Genomic DNA, 24245 nt, shown 5'->3' with positions numbered 1-24245 from the left:
CACTGCACTGCAGCACTCCCACAACTATCAGCATCTTCTTCACTTTGTCGCTAACGGTGGCCGGGAGGGCCGGAGGCTCTATGAGCGTTAAATGTTTCACTTGTATTTTTATTTCTTTTGTTTCCCCCACGTGTGGCTGCTACTGATGCTTTACAAAGTGCTGTGAATGAATGGACGGTCCAGTGAAGCTCTCGTAAGGATGGGGTCATGGAAACAATAATAATGGTAACAATCCTCATCAACGGGGATTGGCTCTTTTCTTCCTCTCTTGTTTCATACCATTGAACAACACAGAAAGAATGTTTTCAAGAAGACAAAAACACTAGATCTGTATATTTTTATATCTTGATGCAATATAGAGAATGTACTATTCAATGGTGCTGAAAATGACCCATAACTGTTTTCAGTTGGTTTATTTACCAGGTTTCAAGAGAGAAAAAAAAGTTATTTATGCTTACAAGTGATGATGTGATGAGTCACACTTTTTAACAGTGGCAGTAGTATATAAATACATATATATATAAATAAAAGTCGACAACACAGTGGTTTTGCAATGTGTCCTTGTTTTTTGGGGGGTTTAAAGGAGAAATTCCTTCTGCTGACCGAAACATGCAGCAATTACATCTAGTAACAGTGGCCTCTAGAGGACAGGTGGAGCATAGCTAGAGAATTTGGGTCTGCTCTTGTAGAGCTGTAGGTTCATTGCTTTTTCTGAGAAAGTGAAGAAGAAAGCCCACTACTGCATAAAAAAAGAAAAAAGATTTACATAGAAAGTCATTGTAAAAAGAAATTTTCCCACCTTAGCAAGAAAAGCAAGTTTTGGACAAATTGCATCATTTGTTCGTAGAACGTGGCGATATTCTGAGCAATCATCAAATAGGATGAAATATTTCATAAAGCATAAAGAGCCAAAGTTTGTTAAATTTTAAATCATTGCTCCTATTAAATGAAATTAAATCATGGGCCATTATGAAGAGAAATTCGCTTTGTTCTCACTTGTTTCTAGAACTGACAGAAACCAAACTATAGATTTATTTGCAGAGAAAATATATAATTTACATATCCAAACATCGGTATCTCAGCTTAAAGCCACATTTTATATAGAATCCAGTAACATCAATGGTCACTCTTCACCATCTGCCCCAACCAGACCCAAAAAAGGTTTTGCGTCTTTATTATTTACAATATTAAATAAACATCATATCACAATTTATTGAACAAGACTGTTTGGCATTCACATGTAGGTTTTGGCTTTATTCTTAGCACTACAAAAGAAAAGGCCTTCCAGTTCATCTGGATTATTTTAATTTCATCACACATACACACGACTATCCTGCCAGTCAGCCAAGGATATAATCGGAACAAACCTATGAAAAATTAAAATCTTTTCTGCAGATGTCAATGTTTCAAACTTTTAAAGACAGTAGGGGAACCCCGCAGAAACCAACGTGACTCACAAACTGTTGAAAAGAACTGTGTCAGTACAAGAGTCTTCATGGACCCAGATAAGATAAATATTTTTAATTCAGGAGAAAAATCAGGTTTTAAAATTGTATTTGTATACCATCTCAAGAAGCTGTTCCACTTGTGTGGGGTCGCTCATGTTCGTATCACAAACATAATACCGCTGGTGACACATGTCCAGCACCCACTGCAGAGACTCTTCCTTCTTTTTTATGTGATGCTCAATTGTCTTTCCCTTCAGTGCGTCTCCATAGGTGAACAGCACCACACAGCTCCCCCACACGCCGTCCCCCAGCACTCTGACATGCGTCTCCACAGCCTTCCTGTCCTTCTCTGAGAATGAGTCCACAGGAACAGCCAGCAGGAAGATCACTTTGCTCCCAGCAGGACAGAACGATGGACTCTTCAGGATCTCTCTCTTCACCTGTGTAGGTTTAGCCTGTCCAAACAGACTCCACCCCGGGGTGTCCACCACTGTAACAGGCCACCCTGAGATCTCTGTGTGCCCCGCATCACACTGAACTGTCTTTTTGTCTCTCGGAAACTCCTCTCTGCCCAGGATCATGTTGCCTGTGGAGCTTTTCCCTGATTTTCTCCTCCCCAGCAGGATGAGGCTGAGTGCAGGCCTCAAAGTGTCTGTGCCTGCAGTTTACACACACCCACAGTCAGGTTCTTTCACACAAATCTCAGCAGTTCCTGAAAGACAACAGTTCTTACCTCTTTGTGCTCCTGAGCCACTCTCTTGTCTTTGTCCTGGACGGTTATCACATATCTGCTGCCTCGTGTTCCATCGCTGCTCCACCCGGACGTTCAGAGCTCCAGGCTGGGTTCTCACTGTCTGTCTGGTCTGCTCTGAATCCTCTGCCATCTTCCGAATTTTCCAAATGAGCTGTCCAATGTGAATCTGTGCCATACTGGATTGGCTGGACATAACCTGGTACCGGTGTCCACATCGCTCCAGCAGCCACTGCAGAGTCCCACCCTGTCGCTGTATATACTCCTGGATGGACAGGTGTCCTGTAGGATGCAGACCTTCAACAGATGAAGTTAGCCTCAACTGATAACGCTAAGGAATGAACGTGACAAACTCTTTGTTCCTTTGTGCAAAGAGGAAATATGGATGCTTACTTGTACTGTTATGACTTTTTCTATGAGAGATGGGCTCATCTCTCATGGAAAAGTACAAGTGCTTCTCAGAAAATTAGAATGTCATCGAAAACTGGCGCTTATGGCTCACAGCTAATGGAACCTCAAAACTCAGTGGTGCATAAAAATAAAATACCATAAAACATTACAATAAAGCTTTGCTTGACACAGAAATGACTGCTGACTTGACAGTTATCCAGCAGACAGTCACTGACACCATTGACAAGGAGGATGAGGCACATCAAATTATTGCTAAAGCTGTCCACAGGCAGTGTGCCTTATTTGTGCAAAGCACAATCAAGAATCATCGTTTCAAGAGTCACCACACAAACGTGCATCCGGGACCTGGGCAACAGCTGTCGCAATCCTTGTGTAAAGCCACTCCTGAGCCAGACAACCTCAGAAGGAGGAAATGGACTCCTCCAAAGTTCACCTTCAAACATTTATTCTGGTCTGTTTGAATTTCAGTGACTAGTGGAATAAATATAAAAAAACACTGACTTTTAGCCAGTTTTACTCATTATTAGACTGTGCGTCAATGAATGTTGACTTCAAGTAGCGATCAGGTGTCAGTTCAATGTTGGCCTCCAGATGTCTCTAGTCGACGCTTTTACCTGAGAGGTTAGCTCTCATGCTGCGTTCCAGAATGTTTTCAGAACTGGGAAATTCTGACTTCTCAATCAGAAAAGCAATGACTTGTTATGACTTGTGAGACAGACGTTGTCTGTTAGTATGGCCAACAACTAAAATGCAGAATCAGATCCGGGAACAACATTGTCCTAAACTTATGTTTTTCTCTATGACGACCAAACTGATAAGTATCAGAATCCCCATTGAGAACCATTAATTACATGTAAACAGAGGTTGTGTACCCATAAGAAGCCCTGGTTCACATAATAGTTGCTTAAGACACCTTGAGCCAGGAAATTATTGCCTTCTTGTTGTTTAAAGAGAAACACATCCAGGTTGTCATGATGAGCTCACATGTTTGATGAGGCGTACTGAAGTTAGCCAAGACAGATCCCTGCATATGGAGGGTCAGTGGTGTGTTTGGTAGTTTATGAAAATCAGAGGTATGATTTTAAACATGCCACTGATTCTTTCTTCATAAAGCTATAGGAGAGGGCATCATTAAAAATTCCAATTTTATTGCAATATTGTGAGGTGATATTGGGAATTATGATAAACTATTTATTACTTCAACTTAGGTTTTGTATGGCTGTGACGACATTGTACATTTATCGCACAACAAACACAAATTCTTGAAAAACATTCCCATTTTCAACAGACTTCTGGAGGTCTTCATTTTCTTGAAGTGAGATACTGTATATATGACTTCTACTGTACCTGTGTTTAATTCTATTCTCGAATGAACTGTTATGTATCGGCGCTCTCATGGAACAAATGGAGGTGAAAATACTAAAAATAAAAATTTCACATAACTGCCAGGTTTGATTTTTTTTGTTAGATCATTAATATGAAATGATAATTTATCATGACAATAATTACAAATTCTGATCATGATAAAAAGAAATTTAATATAATAAATGATACGATAAATGTCCACTCCTATACTGCAACACTAATCCCTGTGACTGATGATTCTTTTCATGGCAGCTGAACGTTTGCTGTTCAACCTTTCCTGATTATGACAGTGATGCCACTTTCATCCAACAGGCTGTTTACCTAATTGGTCCCCGTGAGTGAACAGGACGATAGCTCGACTCCAGATGGGTGTTTCCAGCAGTCTGAGGTGAGCCTCCATGGCTCTCCACCCGTCCTGACCGAACCCTGAGGAGGTGGACAGCACCAGCAGGATGGCGTCGGGTCCTGGGTGGCACAGGGCGAGAGCTCTCCTCAGCTCCTTAGACGCCTTGTGTGGAGTAGTGGAGTTGGGCATCCACCCTGGGGTGTCAACCACTGCCACCTGGTGGAGGGAGCTCAAAGTTAGTGTCTACGACTATCCATTGAAGTGAGCAAGGCTGTAAACTGAGTTATTTGCCTGGAACCCTAAGACGGTGGCGTTCCTCCTGCAGCTCCGGGTGGTTTTCCCTTTAAAGGCTCTTCCTGAGAGGATGGCGTTTCCTGCTGAGCTCTTCCCACTTTCTGTCTCACCCAGCAACAGTAAAACCAGTTGGGACTGATCTGATCTGGGACCTGACCAACATCCAGTATCTTTAAGTCATACGCATAATACAGGTAAAAATGTTCAGTAATTGTTGGAAGTAACTTACCAAATGTGGCCATGTGAGGGCTATTTAGACAGCTCTCCAGAAGTAAACCCAAGTAGGGAGCAATTCTGACTTTTCTTGTTCATAATTCTTCTTGCGTGTGTAAACGCTGCAGCTGTTCTTCTTACATTAAGGCGTCGCAAAAATTTGTGACGCCTTAATATCAGGGCGTGTGGCTCCAAGGTCCAACACTGAGGGCTTCCTAGGAACTGAGACAATCACACTACCAAAACACACATACACACACACACACACACACACACACACACACACACACACACACACACACACACACACACACACACACACACACGAGCGGTCTGTAGTCTTGTCATAAAAGTGTTTGCTCCTGTTGTGTATTCATCTGTTCCAGATGCTTCAGGAATAAAGCTCTGCAGGCTGGACTTTGGTTTATTACACTGTTCAAATTACAAGGAAATCTTGGCCTGATCATAAAGAGGTTCCCCTGATCTCTGGATAGTTTTCCTTTTTATTTTTGTTCATCGTTTATGTCTTGTTTGGATCCTGGCAAAGTTTTGTCTCTTCGCGCCTCAGGAGTCCATAGATCAACTTGTTTTTCGAACTCAGTGTCTTTTGACCTTTGACCTGTTGGTCAGAGCACTCCAGAATGCTCTGGCAAACAGTCTTTGTGTTTCAGACCAGTCTCACTCCTTTAAAGATATCTTATGGTTTGTAATTTCTGTGACTTGGCAAAAAAAAAAAAAAACATCACCTGGACTCTCAGCTACTGAGAAACAGTTGCTTTCTGGAGGAATGTCCTCTTTTAAAGTTTAAAATTGTACTCAATTGCTATGGGTGAATAAATGCTCTATTTTGTCACAGAAAAGGCTCGAGTTGTACCCTGATCTGAAACGGTTAATGATCTGAGTTTTTCTCCAACCCGATTACTGCTCACCCAGCAGAAACAAGTCGACAGCCATTTCATGCTTCTTATGATTCTAAATTTGACCCAACCTAAAACTAAATAACTGAATTCTCCAGGCTTTTGAAAACAGTCATCTGGCTCGTTGCATAATATGAGGTCTGGAGCTCCAGATATTTAGTGATGTAGATCACTTTGTAAACTTTACCGGGTGTCGACACCCGGTAAATCCCCAATATTATAAGAGAAGTCTTTTTTTTACCAAGACAATATGGATCATATCCTGAATATACACCAATATTTTCGAGATGCCTCGTCTGTTTCAGCCTATTTAAGGCATCAGCGTTCTCGTTATGATCAATTTTGCTTTGTTTTGAACTGGAGAAATCCACTTCTGGACTTCCATCTGAATTTCGGGCGTCATCCGGGTCACATGTCTGAAACCCTGCAGTTTAACTACCTACAAACAGTTTTTGTTTGTAGGTAGCTAAATTGCCACTGATTTGGGACACTCCTATTTATATTTAGAGATGAGCTGAGCAATGACAACATGAAGCTCAAAATAAAAGTCACAACGTTTCCATTATTAACGTTTTATTACAAGATTGAACTTTTGAACATTTGAGCTACAAAAATGCACAGAACTGTGTGCTAATTTAATACACGTCAAACTCATACAATGGAAATGAGAGTTTATATAACTATAAACATCATTGTGTTCAGGTACCACATGTGTGCATTTACAGAGCAAAGGGAGCGGGGCCCCGACAATCAACCAGATACTGAACAGCGTCATTTCTCAAGTTTCTTCTGATGTTCACGCATCCTTCACAAACAGGTACATGTTGGAGGCCCCTTCAGAAATAAACTGAACAGAAATAAATTAACAATAAAGAGACAGAGACAGTACGGTTGCCATGGTTGCTAGCGTTTTCTGTGCGTCGTCTCAGTGGGACAGAAGCATGGAGTCCAAACACGTTCAGAGACTCTTATGAAACATTCATCGCTCTGTTCCCTACATTCACACACATCCTATGATCTGCTCATAGTAACCTAGGATTTACTTAGAGGTAGGGTACGTCCCCAAAAGCTTTTGTGTGTCTTCATCGACACACACACACACACACACACACACACACACGCACACACACACACACACACACACACACACACACACACACACACACACACACACACACACACACACACACACACACACACACACAAAGAAAACCTCAAACACGCACAAGGAAAATAGAAAAGTAGGAAAAAAAAAAAAAAACAGAATAAGAAACTGAAGAAACATGAACAAAGCTATTGGTCCAGTCTGTGTAACATTCACTGGGCCACAGCTATTCTGCGTTGTAGCACCAAAGTTGTTCCTGTGTCCTATACTGCTCCAGCTGCGAGGCTCACAGTTTCCTGTGACTTCCTGTTGAACGATGGCGAGAGGAGCAGTTCCCATTAGGGAAACGCGCTCCTCTGATTTGCTACACTTGTTCATGTTTTCCCACCAGCTCAGAGTCAAACACTGATCTGAACCGCAGCTTTCAAAGAACACAGCTAGAACTAACTTGCAACACACACACAGCTAACCATAGTAGCATTAATTAAAAATATAGTTTGGAGAAAGACAGTCAGGGGTTTTGACCTGAAATCTCTGTGCATAACGCCAAACCTCTTTGTTTACAGTGTTTGTAGTGATGCATCACTTAAAACATGATGAAAAAATTACTCAAGACTTTTTGCTGTAGGCTGAGGGTTTGCACAAATATAACTTTACAAAATTCACCTGTAAACTGAGCCTCTTTCTTGAAAACCTTTATTTAAAAGCATCTTTTTTCAGACGCTGATTGTTTCCATTTGCAAACATATTTTTCGGCAGCTTTTCAAGCTGTGACAACTCTCACTGACGGAATGTGCTTCAGTGTCAAAGTTAAACGATCCGTAGTGCTTGCAATCATACTTAGAGTGTTAATATATTATCTCATAGCAGTATTAATTTGGTGTAGCTAAAATATTTATTTTGGATCTACCACCTTCCAAAAATAGTAATATTATTATAATAAATATCAGATTGTCGCCACTGAGGGGAGTTTCACTCAGCACACCAGTCGTCCTCTTGAGTAAAGTGCTAATACCGCTGTAAGCATTCATACTTCACACAGGTCCAAAGGTTGTAGAAAAATCTTAATTTATTCACGATACACAACTGTGAGACTCGCAGCTCACAAAAACCAACGGAGGTCGACTGTTTCTGGTAAATCCTGATGGGAGCGGGTCTGAAGGAAAACACAAACAGGACGAGGAGCAGCACAGCACCGTAACAGGAATGCTGTGGAGCTTCACAAGATTTTTATTTTTTTTGTCTTTTTTTTTTTTGTTTTGTAAAAATAACATCTTTAAAAAAATTATATATTACTAAGCATCAGTTTCACCTGTATCAGAATAAATGCCCTGTGTTTGACAAAAGACATGAAAATGGTTCAATAAAAAAACGAGACAGGAGATTTTTTTAGACTGTGAGTTTGTGTATGTCTGAAACAGAAAAAAATACTATAGGTAGGTCCCAGCTACAAAACTTACAAAGCTCTACTACCGCCCCTCATGGGGGAATTAGGAACTGCTGTTGTGCATGGTCCAACATCCACACACATACACACACACACAACTGGCACACCTCTTTGAGAATTTCAGAGGCCACACTGAGCTCGTCTTTTTGTTGTGTGTGTGTGTGTTTTAGGCACGTCCAGAGTGTGTATATGCCTTTAAAGGTCCACGAACCATCACGGCTCGCCTCTCATTGGCCCCTCAGAAGCCAGGGTCCGGCTGAGGTTTGGGCTCCTCTGATTGGCTCTGGCCTCTCTGGGTGTCTCTGCCCAAATCCTCGCCCAGATCACCCATGTCCATGTCGGGCAGATCCTCCTCTATGGGTCCAGCTGCAGCGTCCTCACAGTACACACATTCCTAAAGACACACACACAATGTTAATGTTTCTGTCAGACAGGGCTGCAACTAACAATCATTTTAGCAATTAATCATTTTGATGATTATCAGACAAAGAAATTGTGCATTCTACAGATTTTTTATTTAGCCACTTGAATCTTTTTTCATACAATATTAGAAATATATTCAAATATTCAATTCCTGTTTTTAATAAGGAAAAAAAAAAGCATTCCTTTAGTAAATCTGAGCTGGGTGAAGATAAAACGACTCCACTTGAGAAGTTTTGGCTAAAACATATCTACAGACAAATGTGTTTTTATCTAAAATGCTAAATCAATGTATTTTTGTACAGTTTGGGCTTTTTTTATTGCTTTGAATGTGATGGGGGTTTTTTCCAACAGGTGGCATTTTTGTAAACAATTAATCGATTGCTACGTCAATAAATAATTAATCGTGGTTTTTTTCAATACAATCAGGCCTATTTTGCAGTATTGAAAAAAAAACTAAAGATCAATAAGCTAGGAAATCTGCAACATTTAAGGAGGTTAGCAACTCTTATTCAGCAAATGACCCTTTTATTGGGAGTGTATGCTCTCAGTGGTTAATCAAGTACTAAATTAGTAGACAATTATTTCAATAATGGACTAATGTTATCAATCATTTCAGCCCTCTGTCCTGTCGGTAAGGCAGACTGCCGTGTGTGATCCTGACCTTCACATTGATAGCGGGGGGCAGGCCTCCTCTCCTCATCCAGGGATGCTCCTCCACCAGCTCCCGCCGCTGCTCTGAGGTGAAGTGAGGCTGAGTCTTCTGCATCTGCCGCAGCCTCTCCTTGTCTTCCCTCAGCACCCTCTGAATGTCCCTGTTTTGCAAGCAGTTGTTGAAATAAACCCAACCGCAGACTTCAAAGATCATAGCATTTTGATCTCTAACAGTAACACACCTGGATGGCATTTGATACGTCATCATGACCTTGTCGTCAGCGTTGGCCATGAGCAACCACAGAGGCTCCTGCAGAACGCATTTGATTAAATGTTCCCCTTCCCCCTGAGCGGACTTGCTGCTCTCTGAGCCGCCTTCGTTCCTCATCTTGCCTTTTCCCTTCAGGTCTTGCTCCAGAGAGTCGATGCTGCCGAAGTACTTGCTGGTGTTGCTGCTTCCTACAAGTCGTTGGAAATCGAGAAGGCCGGAAAATAAGTTTCATTTAGGGGTATTGGATTAAAAATACCTTTTACCTTTGTACCTTTTTAGTGTTGGTCTATCATATAAAACTCCAACCAAAAATGTGGAACAGGTCAGAAGAGTTTTTCTAAGAACTGCATATATTTTTCTCCTGAGGTTAAAGGACCTGGATGTTTCTCAGCTCACCTGTTCTGCTGCCAGACGCTCCGCTAGCTGAGGTCCGACAGTCGTTGGATCCGGAGCCTGATGCCGAACCTGAACCCAGACCTGAGCCCAAGGAACCTGAGGTGGCTGACCCAGTTCCAGAGTGAGCGTCCTCCTGCTCCTGTAACAGGATGTCCAGAAGGTCACAGGACGAGGAGTTGCCGTCGCTGTGAGCCCCGCTGCCTCTGGGTTCCAGCTGAAATAAACAAAGGAAGGTCAGTTTGGACACTTTTCAGTCTCAGGACGAAGTTCTCAGGGGGTCTCTGCGCTTTCTACGCTTCTCACCTGTTGGTGATTATCAGTCTTGGTTGCAGCTCCACCCTTGTCTCCTGTTGCCCCCGACCCAACCGCTGCCCCACTGCCTAGACCCACAGCCTGGGCTGCGGTGCTGTCCTGCCGCTCCAGTGAGCGCTGCCCCTCCTCCATGCTGAGCAGGTTGAGCTGTAGCGGGGAGCTGCAGCGCGACTCAAACAGGGGAGGGGAGGCGGTGGGCTCCCGGGCCCCAGAGGCAGGGGTAGAGGAGCGAGAAGCTGCCCCCTCTCTGGGTTCTGCTGTGAGAGCTTTGGGGGGCTCAGAGGCTATGGTGTAGGGCAAAGGCTGTGCTGGGTATGGGGCTTGGGCCACAAAGGGTGTCTGCACTGGGAAAGATGACTGGGCGGTGAAGGGCTGCTGGGTAGTGTAGGGGGCCTGCGCAGCTTGAAATGGGTGCTGGGGGGAAAAGGGAGCCTGCACTGGGAATGGCTGCTGCGGGGTGAAGGAGAGCTGGGTCTGCATTGGGTACGCTGATGGTGGTGTCTGAAAAGCCTGCTGGGTAGGGTAAGTCGGTGGGGGCTGGGTCTGCTCTGTGATAAACGTTGGTCTGGGCACGGCGCAGAGCTGGCTCATCTGATTCAACTGTCCCATATGGGGGAAAAGGTAGTTGGGTAGCACCAGAGCCACCACTGGTGTAACAATCGGAGGGGGAAATGGAGTGCTGGTGGGGGGGGCTTGGGCGTTCTGCCCCTCCCCAAAGGAGGACTGAGACGCATCGGGGTGGGACGCCTGAGCTGGTGCGGCAGGCATTGGGGGATACAGTGGATATGCAGGCACCATGGTGGGGTAGGAGACGTTAAAAGCTGATTGGGATGCTTCAGACGGGGACCAAGACGTTTGGTTGAGACCTTGAAGAGGGGGCCGGGGTTTGCGATTGGACACGGCGCTGTCAGACGAGTCAGGATGCTTCATCCGTGGTTTCTTGGACTTCCTGTTGCGGTTGCCTTTCTTGGTGGTCGTCTCTGGTCGGGATGGGCCTTGTTTGGAAACTCCCTGTTGACCAGCTGAATCTGAGGAGACGTGCAAGGAGATGGCTGTTGATGTTGATTCTATCTTTGGAAGCATGGCCAACATGGACTGAACAGTTTTGTTCGCTTCTTCCACTGCCATTACTAAAACTACAATTATAAAACGGTGCAGGAAATCGACGCCATTGTTCACATCATTTTGGTCTACCAGATAAAATCCCAACAAAAGACACAGCAACGTCTGGTTGACTCTGGACATAATGCTAACTGTGTATGCATGAAGGCTGCAGATTAAGTTTGAGCCCGATACTGAACATGACGTACCTTCGGCGTTAGCTGGGCCTCTCTGGTTGTGGAGACATGAGGAACATTCCTTCTGGAAGCTCCTGGCGTTGCGGAGCTCACGGCAGCGGTTCAGGAAGGCCTGCTCCTCCTTCTGGGTGTGGGCTGCTAGCACCTCCTTTGTGAGCCCCAGCCTCTTGTAGGCCTCCTTCTCCTGGCTGGGTGGAGACACCATACTGACTGGCACAGTGGGGGGAGCAGGGCTCTCTGCAACGTCTTCGATGATCTCTGTAACAAACGTCAGATGGAGAATGCCGTCAGACGAGTTGATTTTGGCTTTACAGTAGTTTTAAAAAGTTGGAAACTGACCAGATTCTGGTTGAGGCTTCTTGTCTCCCACATGAACAATGGTGCTACTGTAGCTGCACTGTGAGGTGATAGAGACAACACTTTCAGCCTTACTGGGCAGAGTGAGGGGCGCCAGCGTGCCCCCCACCACAGCAGTTGCCCCAGTTGGTGGCTTCTTAAGTGCTTTCATGTTTGACAGGGCTGGCTGGGTGTCGAGCATCAAAGGATCTGCGGGAGATCAGGAGGGATGAATACAGTGAGACTGAGTAAAACGTGGATTAAAACAGGGTGCTGAGTGTTTACTAAAAGTCTTCAAACCTGGGTGTGTCCCCTGAGGCACTTGCATACCATCTTCTGACCCCTTCTTGTCGTCATCCGAGTTGGACGACGTGGTATTGGATGAGAACTGGTACTTCCTTTTCACTGTGATGGGGACGTTACAACTCTCCAGATACCTACAGGAAGAATCAGGGATGATTTAATCCGCAAAGTTCAAAGGTCAGGTAGACGGAGCAGAAGTTCCTGGCCACACACCTAATGACGCTGTCAAGGCAGCTGATCTGCTGGTAGGAGCACACAGTCTGGTCTTTGTAGGTGAAGTCGTCCATGTTGGCTCCAGTGTTGTTGCTGACGTGTGAGTGGGGGGCGGCGTCCCGTACACGCCCACCTGAACTCCTCTGGGCTGCAGATGACCCTGAACGAAGAGAACAGGATGTCAAGTGTATGAAGACATTTGTACCCAAACTTCAATTTACGTTAAAATTTAAGGAGGTTAACAATCATTAATCATTTCAGCAAAGTGGTTTTGTATTTAGACCTGAAACTGAACTTACCGTCGCTGGTCTTCTTCTGCTCGGTTTTGGGCTGCCACACCGACGAGGAGCGCATGCAGACCTGAGAGTCCTGATTCTTCAACATGTGGACTCCCTTACAAATTTCCTGGAAGGTCCTGGATGGTTTGGTCTTGCTCGTCTCCTCTGTCGTGTTCCCTACTGGGATGTTCCCGTTGCTTTCGCTGGATGAGCTGATGCTCACCTGCTGCTCATGGGAACCGTTGCTGCCGTAGCTGCCATAGCCGCTGGAGCCCATGTTGTGGACCGGCTGCAAAGAAGCATACCGTTAAAAGAAGGGAAAAGGTTTTCCATTTGTGCATAGAGATAACGTGAAAGTGTGTGTTTGACATACTTGGAGAAGCAGTCTGTGGATCTGCTCGCTAATTTCCTGGATGTCTGAATCCATCATTTTCCCTCCGTGGAAAGCTGGTGCTGCGAAAACATCTTCATTTACTGGCCCCCTGAAGACCACAGATATGTCAGGTTATCTGCCTCTTGCATATGGATTAGTAAATAATTTCCACATTTGAACCAACAGGAGGGAGGTACTCACATGCGTACTTTGTGCCTCCCGATGACAAAAGACACCTTGCGGCTCCAGGGATTCACAAAGCTGGACCAGCTGGTGTCGATGGTGACATACTCGCCGTTTCTTGCACAGAAACGGATCGAGGAATGATCAAATGGTTGACCCGCGTACTGCAGAACTGCAACACAGTGATTAAATTCAACATGAGTTCTCCAACTTACTGGATTCAAACTTGGTAGCTACATGCAATACCTATGTACAACCACAATCTTCAAGTCATCTTTTATCATTTCTTAGATGAAAACAGTGCATAATTGATGTTTGAATATTGTTTTTACATATAGTAATCTAAAACATCATTAAGAATTCAGATCCATTCTCCTTTGCACAACATCTTTTTTTATTGAAACTGAACCTCAAACTGGACCAAAGTCTTTTTTTTTTTTTTGAAGAGTTTTTTATTCTTTTTTTACATACATATTTCATCCATCAAATTTGGCCCAAAGACCTATTCCACTCATTCAGTATTAAACCCCTGATCATTCATGTGACTTCCTTTAAAAAACTACTTTTGGGGATGTTTCTGCTGCTGCGACATGTTTTGCCTTAAGGTGGTATTTTAGACTTGAATAACTTCAATGATAGGCTAACTCCTTTTTGCACAACTTTTATCAATGGTCTTTAGTCCAGTTTCCAATAAGATTGTTTTGGAAAGAGAAACAGAGAAACATTGCTTCAGGATGTTGCTTGTGGGTCAGTTTTCTGGGCGTACCAGAGGTATGCAACATAGGTTCTAGCTTGGGATTTTTATATAATTTTTTTTTAAAGTGAGTTATTGAGAAAGAATTTTTTTAAACAAAAAATATTAATGTAATCAGTTAATCAAAATTAATGCATTAACATAATCAGCATAATCTCACTTTCAGAAATTCCGAAAAGTGCTTCCTTACTTTTGCGATGCACAGCCAGCATTAAAGGCCGGTCACTCGGGTGCAGGTTGAGCAGAATGGGCGTCCCGATCAGGTCTTGGGGGAGGTATCCCAGCAGAGGCACCGCCCTGCTCAGCGAACAAAAAAAACAGCTGTTTGAAAGTACGGCCCGAAAAAACTTCAGAAAATAACTAAGAAAAACAAAACATGCAAGGTACTTCATAACCTTGTACTTTCACCCACCTCTCATCGACATCCTGGAACACACAATTAGGAGTGTGTGTGGTGGTAAAAATCCGTTTGTCTGGAGGAATCCTGGGAGCTACACAAAAAGGAAAACAGCAACAATTGGTTGGAAATCAAAATAAAAATTTGCCACCAAAAACAAACAGAAAAAAAGAGGTCACACATTCAGATTGTTGGATCGCCTTTATCTTTGATTACGGAACACATTTGCTGTGGCGTTGTTTCAATAAGCTTCTGCAATGTCACAAGATATTGCATTATTATTTTAAACCAATATCTAGCATTAACAATGGCAGAGTAGGGTCACTGTGCAAAGTGTTCTCCAGCACATCCTCAAGATTCTCAATAAGATTAAGGTCTGGACTCTTTTCACAATATGTGAAAATGATGCCTCATGCTTCCTGAACCACTCTTTCACTATTCTATCCTGATGAATCCTGGCACTGTCGGCCATGACATCAGGGAAGAAAAAAAATCTGTTGATGGAATAACCTGCTCATTCAATATATTCAGGTAGTCAACTGACCTCATTCTTTGAGGACATACTGTTGCTGAACCTAGACCTGACCCACTGCAGCAACCAGAGATCTTAGCACAGCCCACGTTTTTTGCCCACGTTTTTTGCCCAGGCAGCATAAGACAGTGTAATCTATGGCTCAAAGTCACTTGAGCTAATCATTGCAAGAAATCTGGGGTTTAAGTAATTTAATATCTTATATGAACTGGTTTTTAGGGCATGACATAAGGCTCAGCATCTGTTCAACATGATTAAACACAAAACTGAGCAACAAGTTATGTGATATTTAGTCAGAGGGACTGATAGGAGCTCAGTTCTCACCTTCATATCCAGAGTGTACCCTCTCCGCCAGCAGGAGGCAGCAGAACTGCTCTTCAGACAGCTCAGCGTCTTGAACCTTCATGAGGTACGGAGTCATCCGGAAAGGATAGTACTGCAGATCCCCCTCACGCTCCTTCCCACCACTGTGACGTCAACACATGTTTGGAGTCAAGCTTTTCATTGGTCACTTTTTGAGTCAAAACCTTAAATGAACAAATTTTAAAATGCACAAAACACTAAAGAAGGGTTGTAACTAACTATTATTTTAGCATTTATTCTGGCGATTAATCAGATTTTAAAAATTGGCAAGTCATCCATATTTTTCATCAAGTCATTTAATCCTGCTAATAAAATAATAAAAATACTTAAAAACGCAAACAAATAAGTTGTCAATTTTTGTTTTCAAACAAGAAAACACATTTTATCACCTAAAGTGCAATAACGCTATTCCTTTATTGAACACTTGATTGTTTGTAGCAAAATATGCATCTGCAGCTAAAAAATGCTTCTAACATTAACGCGGGAATAGCTCAGCACTTTCTGCTTTATGTAACAACAATACAGTATAGAGCTGTTCTTTGGGTTACTTTTTGAATTTTGGTAACTAGATGGTTAATTTATTTTATTTTTTATTGGAACCAGGTGAAGATGCAATGGCCACTTTCTGGCTAGAAGGTATTTATAGACAGAGAAGGTTATAATGCAAAATGTATGTAATTTTGTAGTTTTGGCTTAATTACAGATCTGGGGGTGTTGTTGTCTAAATGAAAGGCCTTCTTCTGAGTCTGTATAGTCCAGTTAATGATTATTTGATAACTAAATTAGTTGATAATTATTTCAATTGATTAACTGATTTATCACAATAAATAGTTTCAGCCCAAATCTAAAGAGGCTTGCTACAAGTTCTCCCAAATTACATATTTGAAGTTGAATTAAAGCATCTTTAATGGATTATAGACAATTTTCAATTGCAACACATAAAATCTCACTTTTATACCCTAATCAATAACAGAAGCGGCCACTAGGTGGGGATATAAATGAAAACATTTTCAAATAACTTGCTGCCCCCCTTCTCTCCACTTGCGCTGACTCAAGGTTTGTTTTGAGCAGAAAACTATGGATCAGAGCAGCTGTAATCTTTGTCACTCACCTGATGCGGCAGAAGAAGGATTTCTCCTGCATGCACTCCGTGGGAGACGACTCTGAAGAGACAAAGAGTCAAGAAAACATTTTATTTTCCTGCTTCCAGTCTGTTGAGCATTAGCATTCCAAACTGAGAGTTTTTTACTACATGTTGAAGCTTCTGACTTCCCCGGTGTGTATATTAAGAGTCTAGATGACAGATGCATGTGCTGGCAAATATGTAAATGCCCTGACTAATTAATTCCAAGCAATGTGTTCCATCGGCATGTGTTTGTGTGGGCGTTTGGGGCTTGTGAAAGAAGTGGATTCATTTCTCACAGCCTGGCCAGGTGGGTTGTGTTTCATGTGGACCTGCAACGTGCGATTTGTTGGCATTGGAAATGTATGATCTAAGTATACAGTGCAAGTCGTTACGTTTTGGTACCTGCGCCGGTGCACATGCTCCACGAGGGCAGGCGGTACGGCGTGGTGAAGCTGTAGAACACGCTGACGTCCTGAGGCGTCAGGAACTCCACAAACTTGGCGTTGTTGAAAACTTCCCGCTTGCAGTTCAGTATGGACGCGGCCTGGTCGGAGATGTAAACAATCTTCCCGGTGATGAGGGACACTGCTACGGCAAAAATGTCCTGGAAGAGGAACAGAAGCTTTTGTTAGTAAGCTGTAGCCAAATAAAAACTTATGAAATTATTATTTTAATGTGTCAATAATTGGAAATAAATACAGAAATAATTTATTAAATGTAGAATTATTTCTATGGCTCTCAACTAAATGTTTTGATTTTATTTAGACAACCAGATATGAATATTTAATGATTTAATAAATTAAGTCATCCTGAAGCACATCATGGATTAATTTAAACTGTCAACTTCATCCATCAAACCCAATGGGTGGGATCAGGGCAGACCCTGACATCTGATTGGCTGCTTCAAACAGCAAGTCAAGACAACTTCCTCCACTTTTGCTGTGACTCTGAAGTCAATAACTTCACTGGGAAGTGCAGAAATAACTTAAGTAACTTTGCTTCAAATCTGAAGCTGAAAAGTTGAATCTATTAAACCTGTGCTTCTCTACGGAGAGAACAATGAATTAGATAATTTGCTGAAAAAACAATACAATCAGAATAGTGATTAACCCCAAAACAAAACAACTTGTTTTGCCTTAAGGCCTTAAGAGTTTAGAAGTCTTTCCAGTAAAATGTTCTCAAAACGCTTCTGTAGTCACGACTGATCAGTGCTATGATCGACATTGAGCAGCTTTTTGTTTCAGCTAACATTGAGGACCCACTGGCTTGATGTGATGTGTCACACTTACAGTGTTTTTTAGGGTGTATTCTGAAGTGATGGTGTTAATTTCTTCAATGGTGTATGAAGACACGTCGAAGCCAGGTGGTTGACTGTCATTAATCATCAGCATCTGGTAGTATTCCTCATTAGCTGTGAAATCGAAACATGTCAATATTAATGTTGAAATGCTGATGAAAAACAAAAATGCTGATGTGACTGAGGCTTACCTTTCACCTGTTTGATACACCGTAGCGCATATTTGAGCGTGTTCACAGTGTTGGATTTGCCCTTACTCCTCTTTTCTGGAGGCAGGTGCATCTTGAGCTCCTTTAGAGTCTTGAAGAGCTCCTTCTGAGTCTTGGCTTTGGCCGACTGCTCGCTGCTGCATGACGTGACAGAGAAAGATGTGCAGGTGTCAGAAATGACAAGGTCTCACCACAAATGTCATTAAGACGAGGCGGAATGAGAGGGGGAGCTGCCGGGAACGACTGAACGCACATGAACATGATGGGCTTCCTAGAACAGCGCATCAAGAAAAAGCCACACAGGCAGCTAATCCTGCATGAAGTAGCGCACTGACGGAGCCCCATACTGACCTGCAGCCGCTGGTTGAGGGGTTGTCCTGCTCAGAGCTCATCAGGCTGAAGGCGTTGGAGCTGCTCGGGGGTGAAGGACTATGGGAGTTGGAGCTGTAACCAACAAGAACAACACATGTTATTCAAGGAAAACCTTGAAATGCTCTTAAAAACAACTTTGACAGCTCAGTGGTTGAAACACAGACCCAGCGGGGATAAGCAATTGACTAGTTAATTGCATGATAAATTAAAATGACTTGATCATTTTCATTCTGATGATTCATATTTTTAAAGGGCAATTTTGTTTACAGAGACATTGTAATACATTTTATTTTGTTGGTTTGGACTGTTTTTTTAAAAATTATTGTTTATGGTTATTTCTTTCACTTCGGATGTTTAAAATCTCTTCCAGTTCCAGTGATTTTTCTTTACAAAATCAAAGTTTACTGATCTGACAGATGTACTTTATGTCATTATCAACATATTACCTGAAAATGGTCTCAAAACAACAGTATTATTGTTTATTGGAATAATTTCTAAGACAATTTATCCTCCAGCAAATTAAAGCTGGTTGTGGAAAGGACATGTATGTAATTTACAAAAATAATCTGAAAATTCTTGCAGAGGAACAAATTTGAACCGGGTTTATTTGACTCCTCTGAACTAATGAACTTCTTAAAAGGTTTAATTATCTTGTTCAAACAAATTGAACAATGAAATATGTCGTAATTCCATTTATTGGCTTTCTCACTTTAGATTTTTGACTCAGTCAAGAGAGAAGACCCTGCAGGATCTCCGACGGACCTCACTTCCGTGACCTGGTCGGTCTCGGCCCCCGTGGTGATTTGCTGCATCTAATGAGGCCTCACCTCTTGTTGCTCCCTGTCGACTCCGTCAGAGCAGAATCCTTTCCATTGCCATTCGAACTGCCCACTGACTCGTTGCCGTGGGACTCATTGCCGTGCGATTCGTTGCCGTGGGATTCTGTCCCGCTGCCGCTTGAGCCACTACCACCCATCTCTACGTCCTCGTGGAGAGGCGTACGCTGACGCGTCCTGTCGTTGTGCGGGGAGCCGAGAGTCGCTGGGTGCTCATGGCTGCTGTCGCTGCCCTCAGACGCCAGTCCCAGCTCGGGTTCTAGTTCCACCCGTTCCTGTCGGCCGCAACCCTCGCTGTAGCTGCTGGCCATGCGGTGGAGTTTGCTCATAGAGCCACGCCGGGGGCCTTGGTCTTCGCGGTTCCGTTTGCAGCCGTCCAGAGTGGAGAACCTATAGAGCTTTGGGTTGCTGTCCTCAGACATGAACTGGCAGGAAATGCAAGACTAGGTTACTTTCCACATGGCGATACCATGAGGTGCATGGCATTGGGATGGAAATAGAGTTGATGTCTCAGCAGCTGAGGTGCAATCTGAGGGAGGAGGGGTGAAAAAAAAGATGAAATTACTTATCCAAATCCTGAACAGCAAAGTACGTTTCTATTAATAGCAGATCAGTAGTAAGAGAAAAGAGAAGCAATCAATAGGGATCAATTCAACCATCCACCAAATCTATAGCAGATTCCCTTTGATCCGAGCATCGCTAAAAGAGCAAGCAGTGAATAAAACACTCCCTCCCTCCTTTTTCAAAAGGCTGCATTCAAAGTTGCACATTTTTTGTGAAGCTTTAGTTTTGTCAATATCTTGTTACAAAATGTTAGAATTATCCACATATTCTTCCCAAAAAGAGACAGGATTTTAACTGTTAATATTTAAAGTGCATACAACATTTTCCAAATACCTTAATTCATTCAAGTCAAGATGAGCTGTACACACAATATAAAATTTACAAAAAAAAAACAGGAAAAAAAGGAGGGAAACATCACATGCATTTCATCTGGTAGGTTCAGGAAGTTAAATTAGAATTGGTTGAAGAGGATTGGTCAAAATTCAGTCAAGTTGCAGTGATTGGTCAGAAAAGAAAGTAATGCACAAAAAGTTCATGTGATTGGTCAGATTTATGGGAAAGCTACAAAAATTGGAGAAAATTGCAAGTCTGCACAAAATCTGTGATTGTTGAGTGAATCTGGATAAATAGTCGCGACACAGAGAGAGCTTGATAAAAGGAGAACAACAGTGTAATGTTCACTTCATTTCCCACACAGAAAGGCAACCATCAGGTTCATATTTAACCTCTCCCAGAGGAACGAAGCCCCTCACCACTGTGATCTGCTCAAAATGTTAAAGTTTCGTCCACTGGGATGAAAATAACACTCTGAAAATATGAAGGAGCACTCGCCCTCTCAAGGAAACCGATGATTTTTTGAATAATTTCTGGCATCTTCATTCAACCAGTAGTTTAATCAGACTGATGTAAACACAGCACTTCCCCTCCTAGAGATATAGCCCAATAAACCAAATTAAAATTGAATTTAACAGCTACTTGGTCCATATTTCTGTCCTCAAAATTAAAACCATAAATGTTACAGAAAACATGATTACAACTGTAGTTATCAGAATTTGACATGATAACAGAGCCAGCTTCATCATTTGTTGCTTTTTTGTCCTGTTACTTAAATTGTAGCATCATAATTTCTTTCCTGCAACTAATAACACAAATATTTGATATGTCACAAAACATGTATGCCAGCCTGAATGCTGGGAAATGCTTTATTTTTTTCTTTTTGGTAAAGTTGTGTAGATGCTGCCAGCTGAGCTTTAATTAGTCTAACCGGCAAGTATGAACAATCTGACATTCATCATTCAATTAGCTGAAAATCAAACAGGGAAAATGAGCCTTCTGTTACAAACTTTCACTGTACAATTGTTGAAATTATACGGTGATTTCAGAACACTCCACGCAGCAGGTGAAGTACAGCTACTTTTTCTTAATCATAATATTTAAATAGGCCACTTCCAGCAAAAGTCTCAGTCAAATACCTGCTCTCTGAAATGACAAAGATAAAAACAACAGCAATAAATTTCAGCCCCCTGCTTTTCTTCCCACATCTTCCTCTGCGAAAAAGACCAGGAGCTATTTATGTCCGTTCAGGACCGATCGGGAAACCCTGGCAGCAGGTACTGAAGCCAAATCCCGACTATTTCACTGTTCTCCTGCTGGCCTGGATCAGGTTGCAGCTATTTATGTAAGCGTGCACATTCAGCAGCTTGTCTATTTTGCACACTTTACATAAGCCAATTTTATGCAACTTCTTTTAGTATAGTGTTGGAGGCATAAAAAGAAACTGACAGGTTTTATAGCTACCTCTCACACTCACTCTTATTCTTTAAAGATTACCAGCTGATAGGTTTTAGAGAGTGAAAACAGCCTAGTTGTTCGGATGGATTTCCTATTGGCTGATGCACCCGGCCAATCAGAGAGCAAGGAGTCTTGACATTAGTAGTTATGACATCAGCAAATTAGGACACAACAAGGTAGTGGCTAAATAAGAAGTACATCAGCAACTTTTTATATTGTAAATTTAAGAAGAAATATAATGTTTTAACAGACTTACAGGACATGGGTTATGGCTGTGGAGCCATATATCATAGAGTCACTCAGATGATTTGCTGTATCCATAAGAAGTATTGATTCAAAAAGTAGTTAAGTCCAGAAATAAGTCAAAAAACTAGGTTAATATCATATAAAAAGTGATGTTACTGGAAAAACAGCAGATTTGCAATGGAAGTAACTTATTTCCCTAATTAAATGTCTCTACAATTGTGGATTTAATTGATTAAAAACATCTAAACATCTAAATCCTTCATAATGTTCATAGTAGCACACTCACTTATAGTTCAAAAATCTATGAACGTAGTCAACCACAAACCTTAAACGGCATAAGCAAATGGGATAACGTTACATTTTCAACAACCTCAAAATTTTTAGATGCAAGATCTGACCTCACCAGAAAGACTGAAATCCATTAATATCACAGAAAAACCCCACCAGGCAAAAATAAGCAAAATGCCTCTTTCAAGAAAAATGCCTTTAAAGTCCTTTCAGATGCATCTCATGAAATACAAAGACACAACTCTCCAAGCAGCAAGTAAAGTAAAATAAATGACACAATGAAAGTGAAGCGCCACTGCTTTCATCAGAGCACGGTTTCAGAGTGAGCGCTGATCCAGCCAAGCACACTAGCACAGATCTCTGGCATTATACAACTTGGCTCCAGTCACATGGATTGTGCTATAGCTCAACAAAGCTGGAAGCCCTGTTTCATAAAACCACATGTCTTCCTTTCCTTTTTCTCAGAACTCATTGTTAAGGCGTGCATTCTTGCACATCATTTTAAACAGAAATGGCAAGAATTGAATTATCTGAGCAACACAAAATTTTGAAAAGGAAACAAAGGCATTCCTATTATTGTTCATTTTCTTGTTTCTTTACTGGAATGTTGATAAAAGTGGATTAACTGTAAAATTAGGTTATTTTTTTTCATGTGGAGCCTTTGATATTATATCAAAAAACATTTGTTGATGCTTGATGACTTCTGTAACACAGCTAAGATGATTAGTATTTATCCTAAATGAAAAACGCTTGGTGGTAATGTTAATATCGCATTTATATCATGATTAAAATTTAGCTCAAGGTTTATTGTTGGCTCTCTCGAAGTGAGATGGCATTAATACCCAGATCATGTTTAATATAACCAATATTTGAATCTCATCTTCATTTTATCAGCAGGCCTTTGTGATCAACCTAAACTGGATTAAAATAAAACTCTGGTAAATTTATTCATCTTTAAATATAGAAGATCTGAGGATATGATGTGTACATTTACCACATAAAGTCGAAAAAAAAGATCAGATTATAATTACTACACATATACACTTTCTATTTTATGAGCCAAATCTGGCACTCCCAATGTTTCAACAAGTGAAAAATAGGTATGACATAATGATCAATACATATAGAAGTTCGAAGTGAGAAAATAAGGCTAAACTGCGTTTTTATTAGATATTTGCACCCCTCCCTTCCTTAGCTCCCAATGACCTGCTATTCACAATCCACACACACGTTGACCTGCAATCCAGTGCACGGTACACTGACACAGTTATGTAAAAGTGGAGATATCGTTAAAAACAAGCCACATATAAAGCGCTTTTTAGCATCGGACGTGTTAATCGACTAAAACATGCTTGCTTCGTGCTATGTGAACGGACAGAAAACGAAAACTAATAATTTTTTGTGATAAAAGAACGAAAAGTAGAGCAGTCGCGAATTTCGCGCATGCGCACATACGTATTTTGTTATGCAACTTATTTTTTGAGCACAAGTCTTAAACTAAGAGGTTGAAACAAAAGATAACCAACCTGTGCTGTTGATGTGAAAATTTCCTTTCCTCCCGTGTCCAAGGACAAAAAATAGCCAAACCTGCAGTTTGATAAAATATAAGTTTCAGGCAACCAGTATTCCTCAATGGGAAAGCAGCTTCAGACTGACTGACACGGTAGCGGTCGGTTCCTCCCCGGCTTTCTAAGACAGCAACCCACCAGCCAATCAGAGAGGCAGACTCGCGACCTCAATTCAGGGCTCCTCCTTCAGGCTGACTCGATTGGTCATTGACTTAGGGTTTCCATGGAGAGCATTACGGAACAGCAATAGCGGCAGCTCATTGGTCCAGATTTCTGTCCGTCGTTTTATATAAACAAGGCGGCAATGGCACGTGGAATCTCATGTTGAGTGTGTCACAGCGCGTAGGAGCGAGGTAGTTACGACTGCAAGGAACTGTTGGGTTTAAAAAACGTATCAAACATATCACATTTTGCATTTTGTAATTACATAAATGCAAAATGTGTCATTTGGAAAGAACTGTGAATCCCAAAATAGACAAAATCTGCTAATAGTGTATGAAACAAAATGACTCCATTAAACGGCATGTTAATAAACTTCTAGTTTAGTTGATTAGTAGTATTATTTTTA

The 24245-nt window shown here is 41.9% G+C and overlaps 2 protein-coding genes across 3 annotated transcripts; both read right to left on the bottom strand.

Annotated features, from left to right (window-relative positions):
* Positions 1-536: 536 nt before the first annotated feature.
* Positions 537-4970, bottom strand: LOC129359272 (uncharacterized). 2 transcript variants are annotated; one of them, XM_055028788.1, is made up of 5 exons: positions 4845-4970; positions 4613-4767; positions 4297-4537; positions 2182-2496; positions 537-2106 (listed from the first exon to the last, which is right to left on the bottom strand). In XM_055028788.1, the coding sequence occupies exons 1-5, from the start codon at positions 4855-4857 to the stop codon at positions 1538-1540; spliced, it is 1293 nt and encodes a 430-aa protein (XP_054884763.1). In that variant the 5' UTR covers positions 4858-4970; the 3' UTR covers positions 537-1537. The 2 variants fall into 2 exon arrangements, with proteins under 2 accessions (XP_054884763.1, XP_054884765.1); XM_055028790.1 differs by having other exon boundaries at positions 2182-2481.
* Positions 4971-6301: 1331 nt separating this feature from the next.
* On the bottom strand, positions 6302-23778 carry LOC129359270 (period circadian protein homolog 2-like). The gene is made up of 22 exons (XM_055028777.1): positions 23636-23778; positions 19212-19749; positions 18364-18456; positions 17995-18149; positions 17796-17917; positions 16909-17110; positions 16492-16543; positions 15342-15484; positions 14501-14579; positions 14279-14385; positions 13353-13506; positions 13152-13260; positions 12800-13067; positions 12501-12660; positions 12285-12421; positions 11988-12194; positions 11661-11906; positions 10342-11378; positions 10039-10252; positions 9614-9830; positions 9382-9532; positions 6302-8691 (listed from the first exon to the last, which is right to left on the bottom strand). The coding sequence occupies exons 2-22, from the start codon at positions 19640-19642 to the stop codon at positions 8536-8538; spliced, it is 4440 nt and encodes a 1479-aa protein (XP_054884752.1). The 5' UTR covers positions 19643-19749; positions 23636-23778; the 3' UTR covers positions 6302-8535.
* Between the last annotated feature and the right edge of the window lie 467 nt (positions 23779-24245).

Source organism: Poeciliopsis prolifica, unplaced genomic scaffold (genome assembly GCF_027474105.1).
Source record: "Poeciliopsis prolifica strain line A6 unplaced genomic scaffold, Auburn_PproV2 SCAFFOLD004, whole genome shotgun sequence".
In the NCBI taxonomy this organism is placed as follows: Eukaryota; Metazoa; Chordata; class Actinopteri; order Cyprinodontiformes; family Poeciliidae; genus Poeciliopsis; species Poeciliopsis prolifica.
Note: the sequence above shows the minus strand (reverse complement) of the source record. Positions and strands in the feature narration are given on the sequence as shown.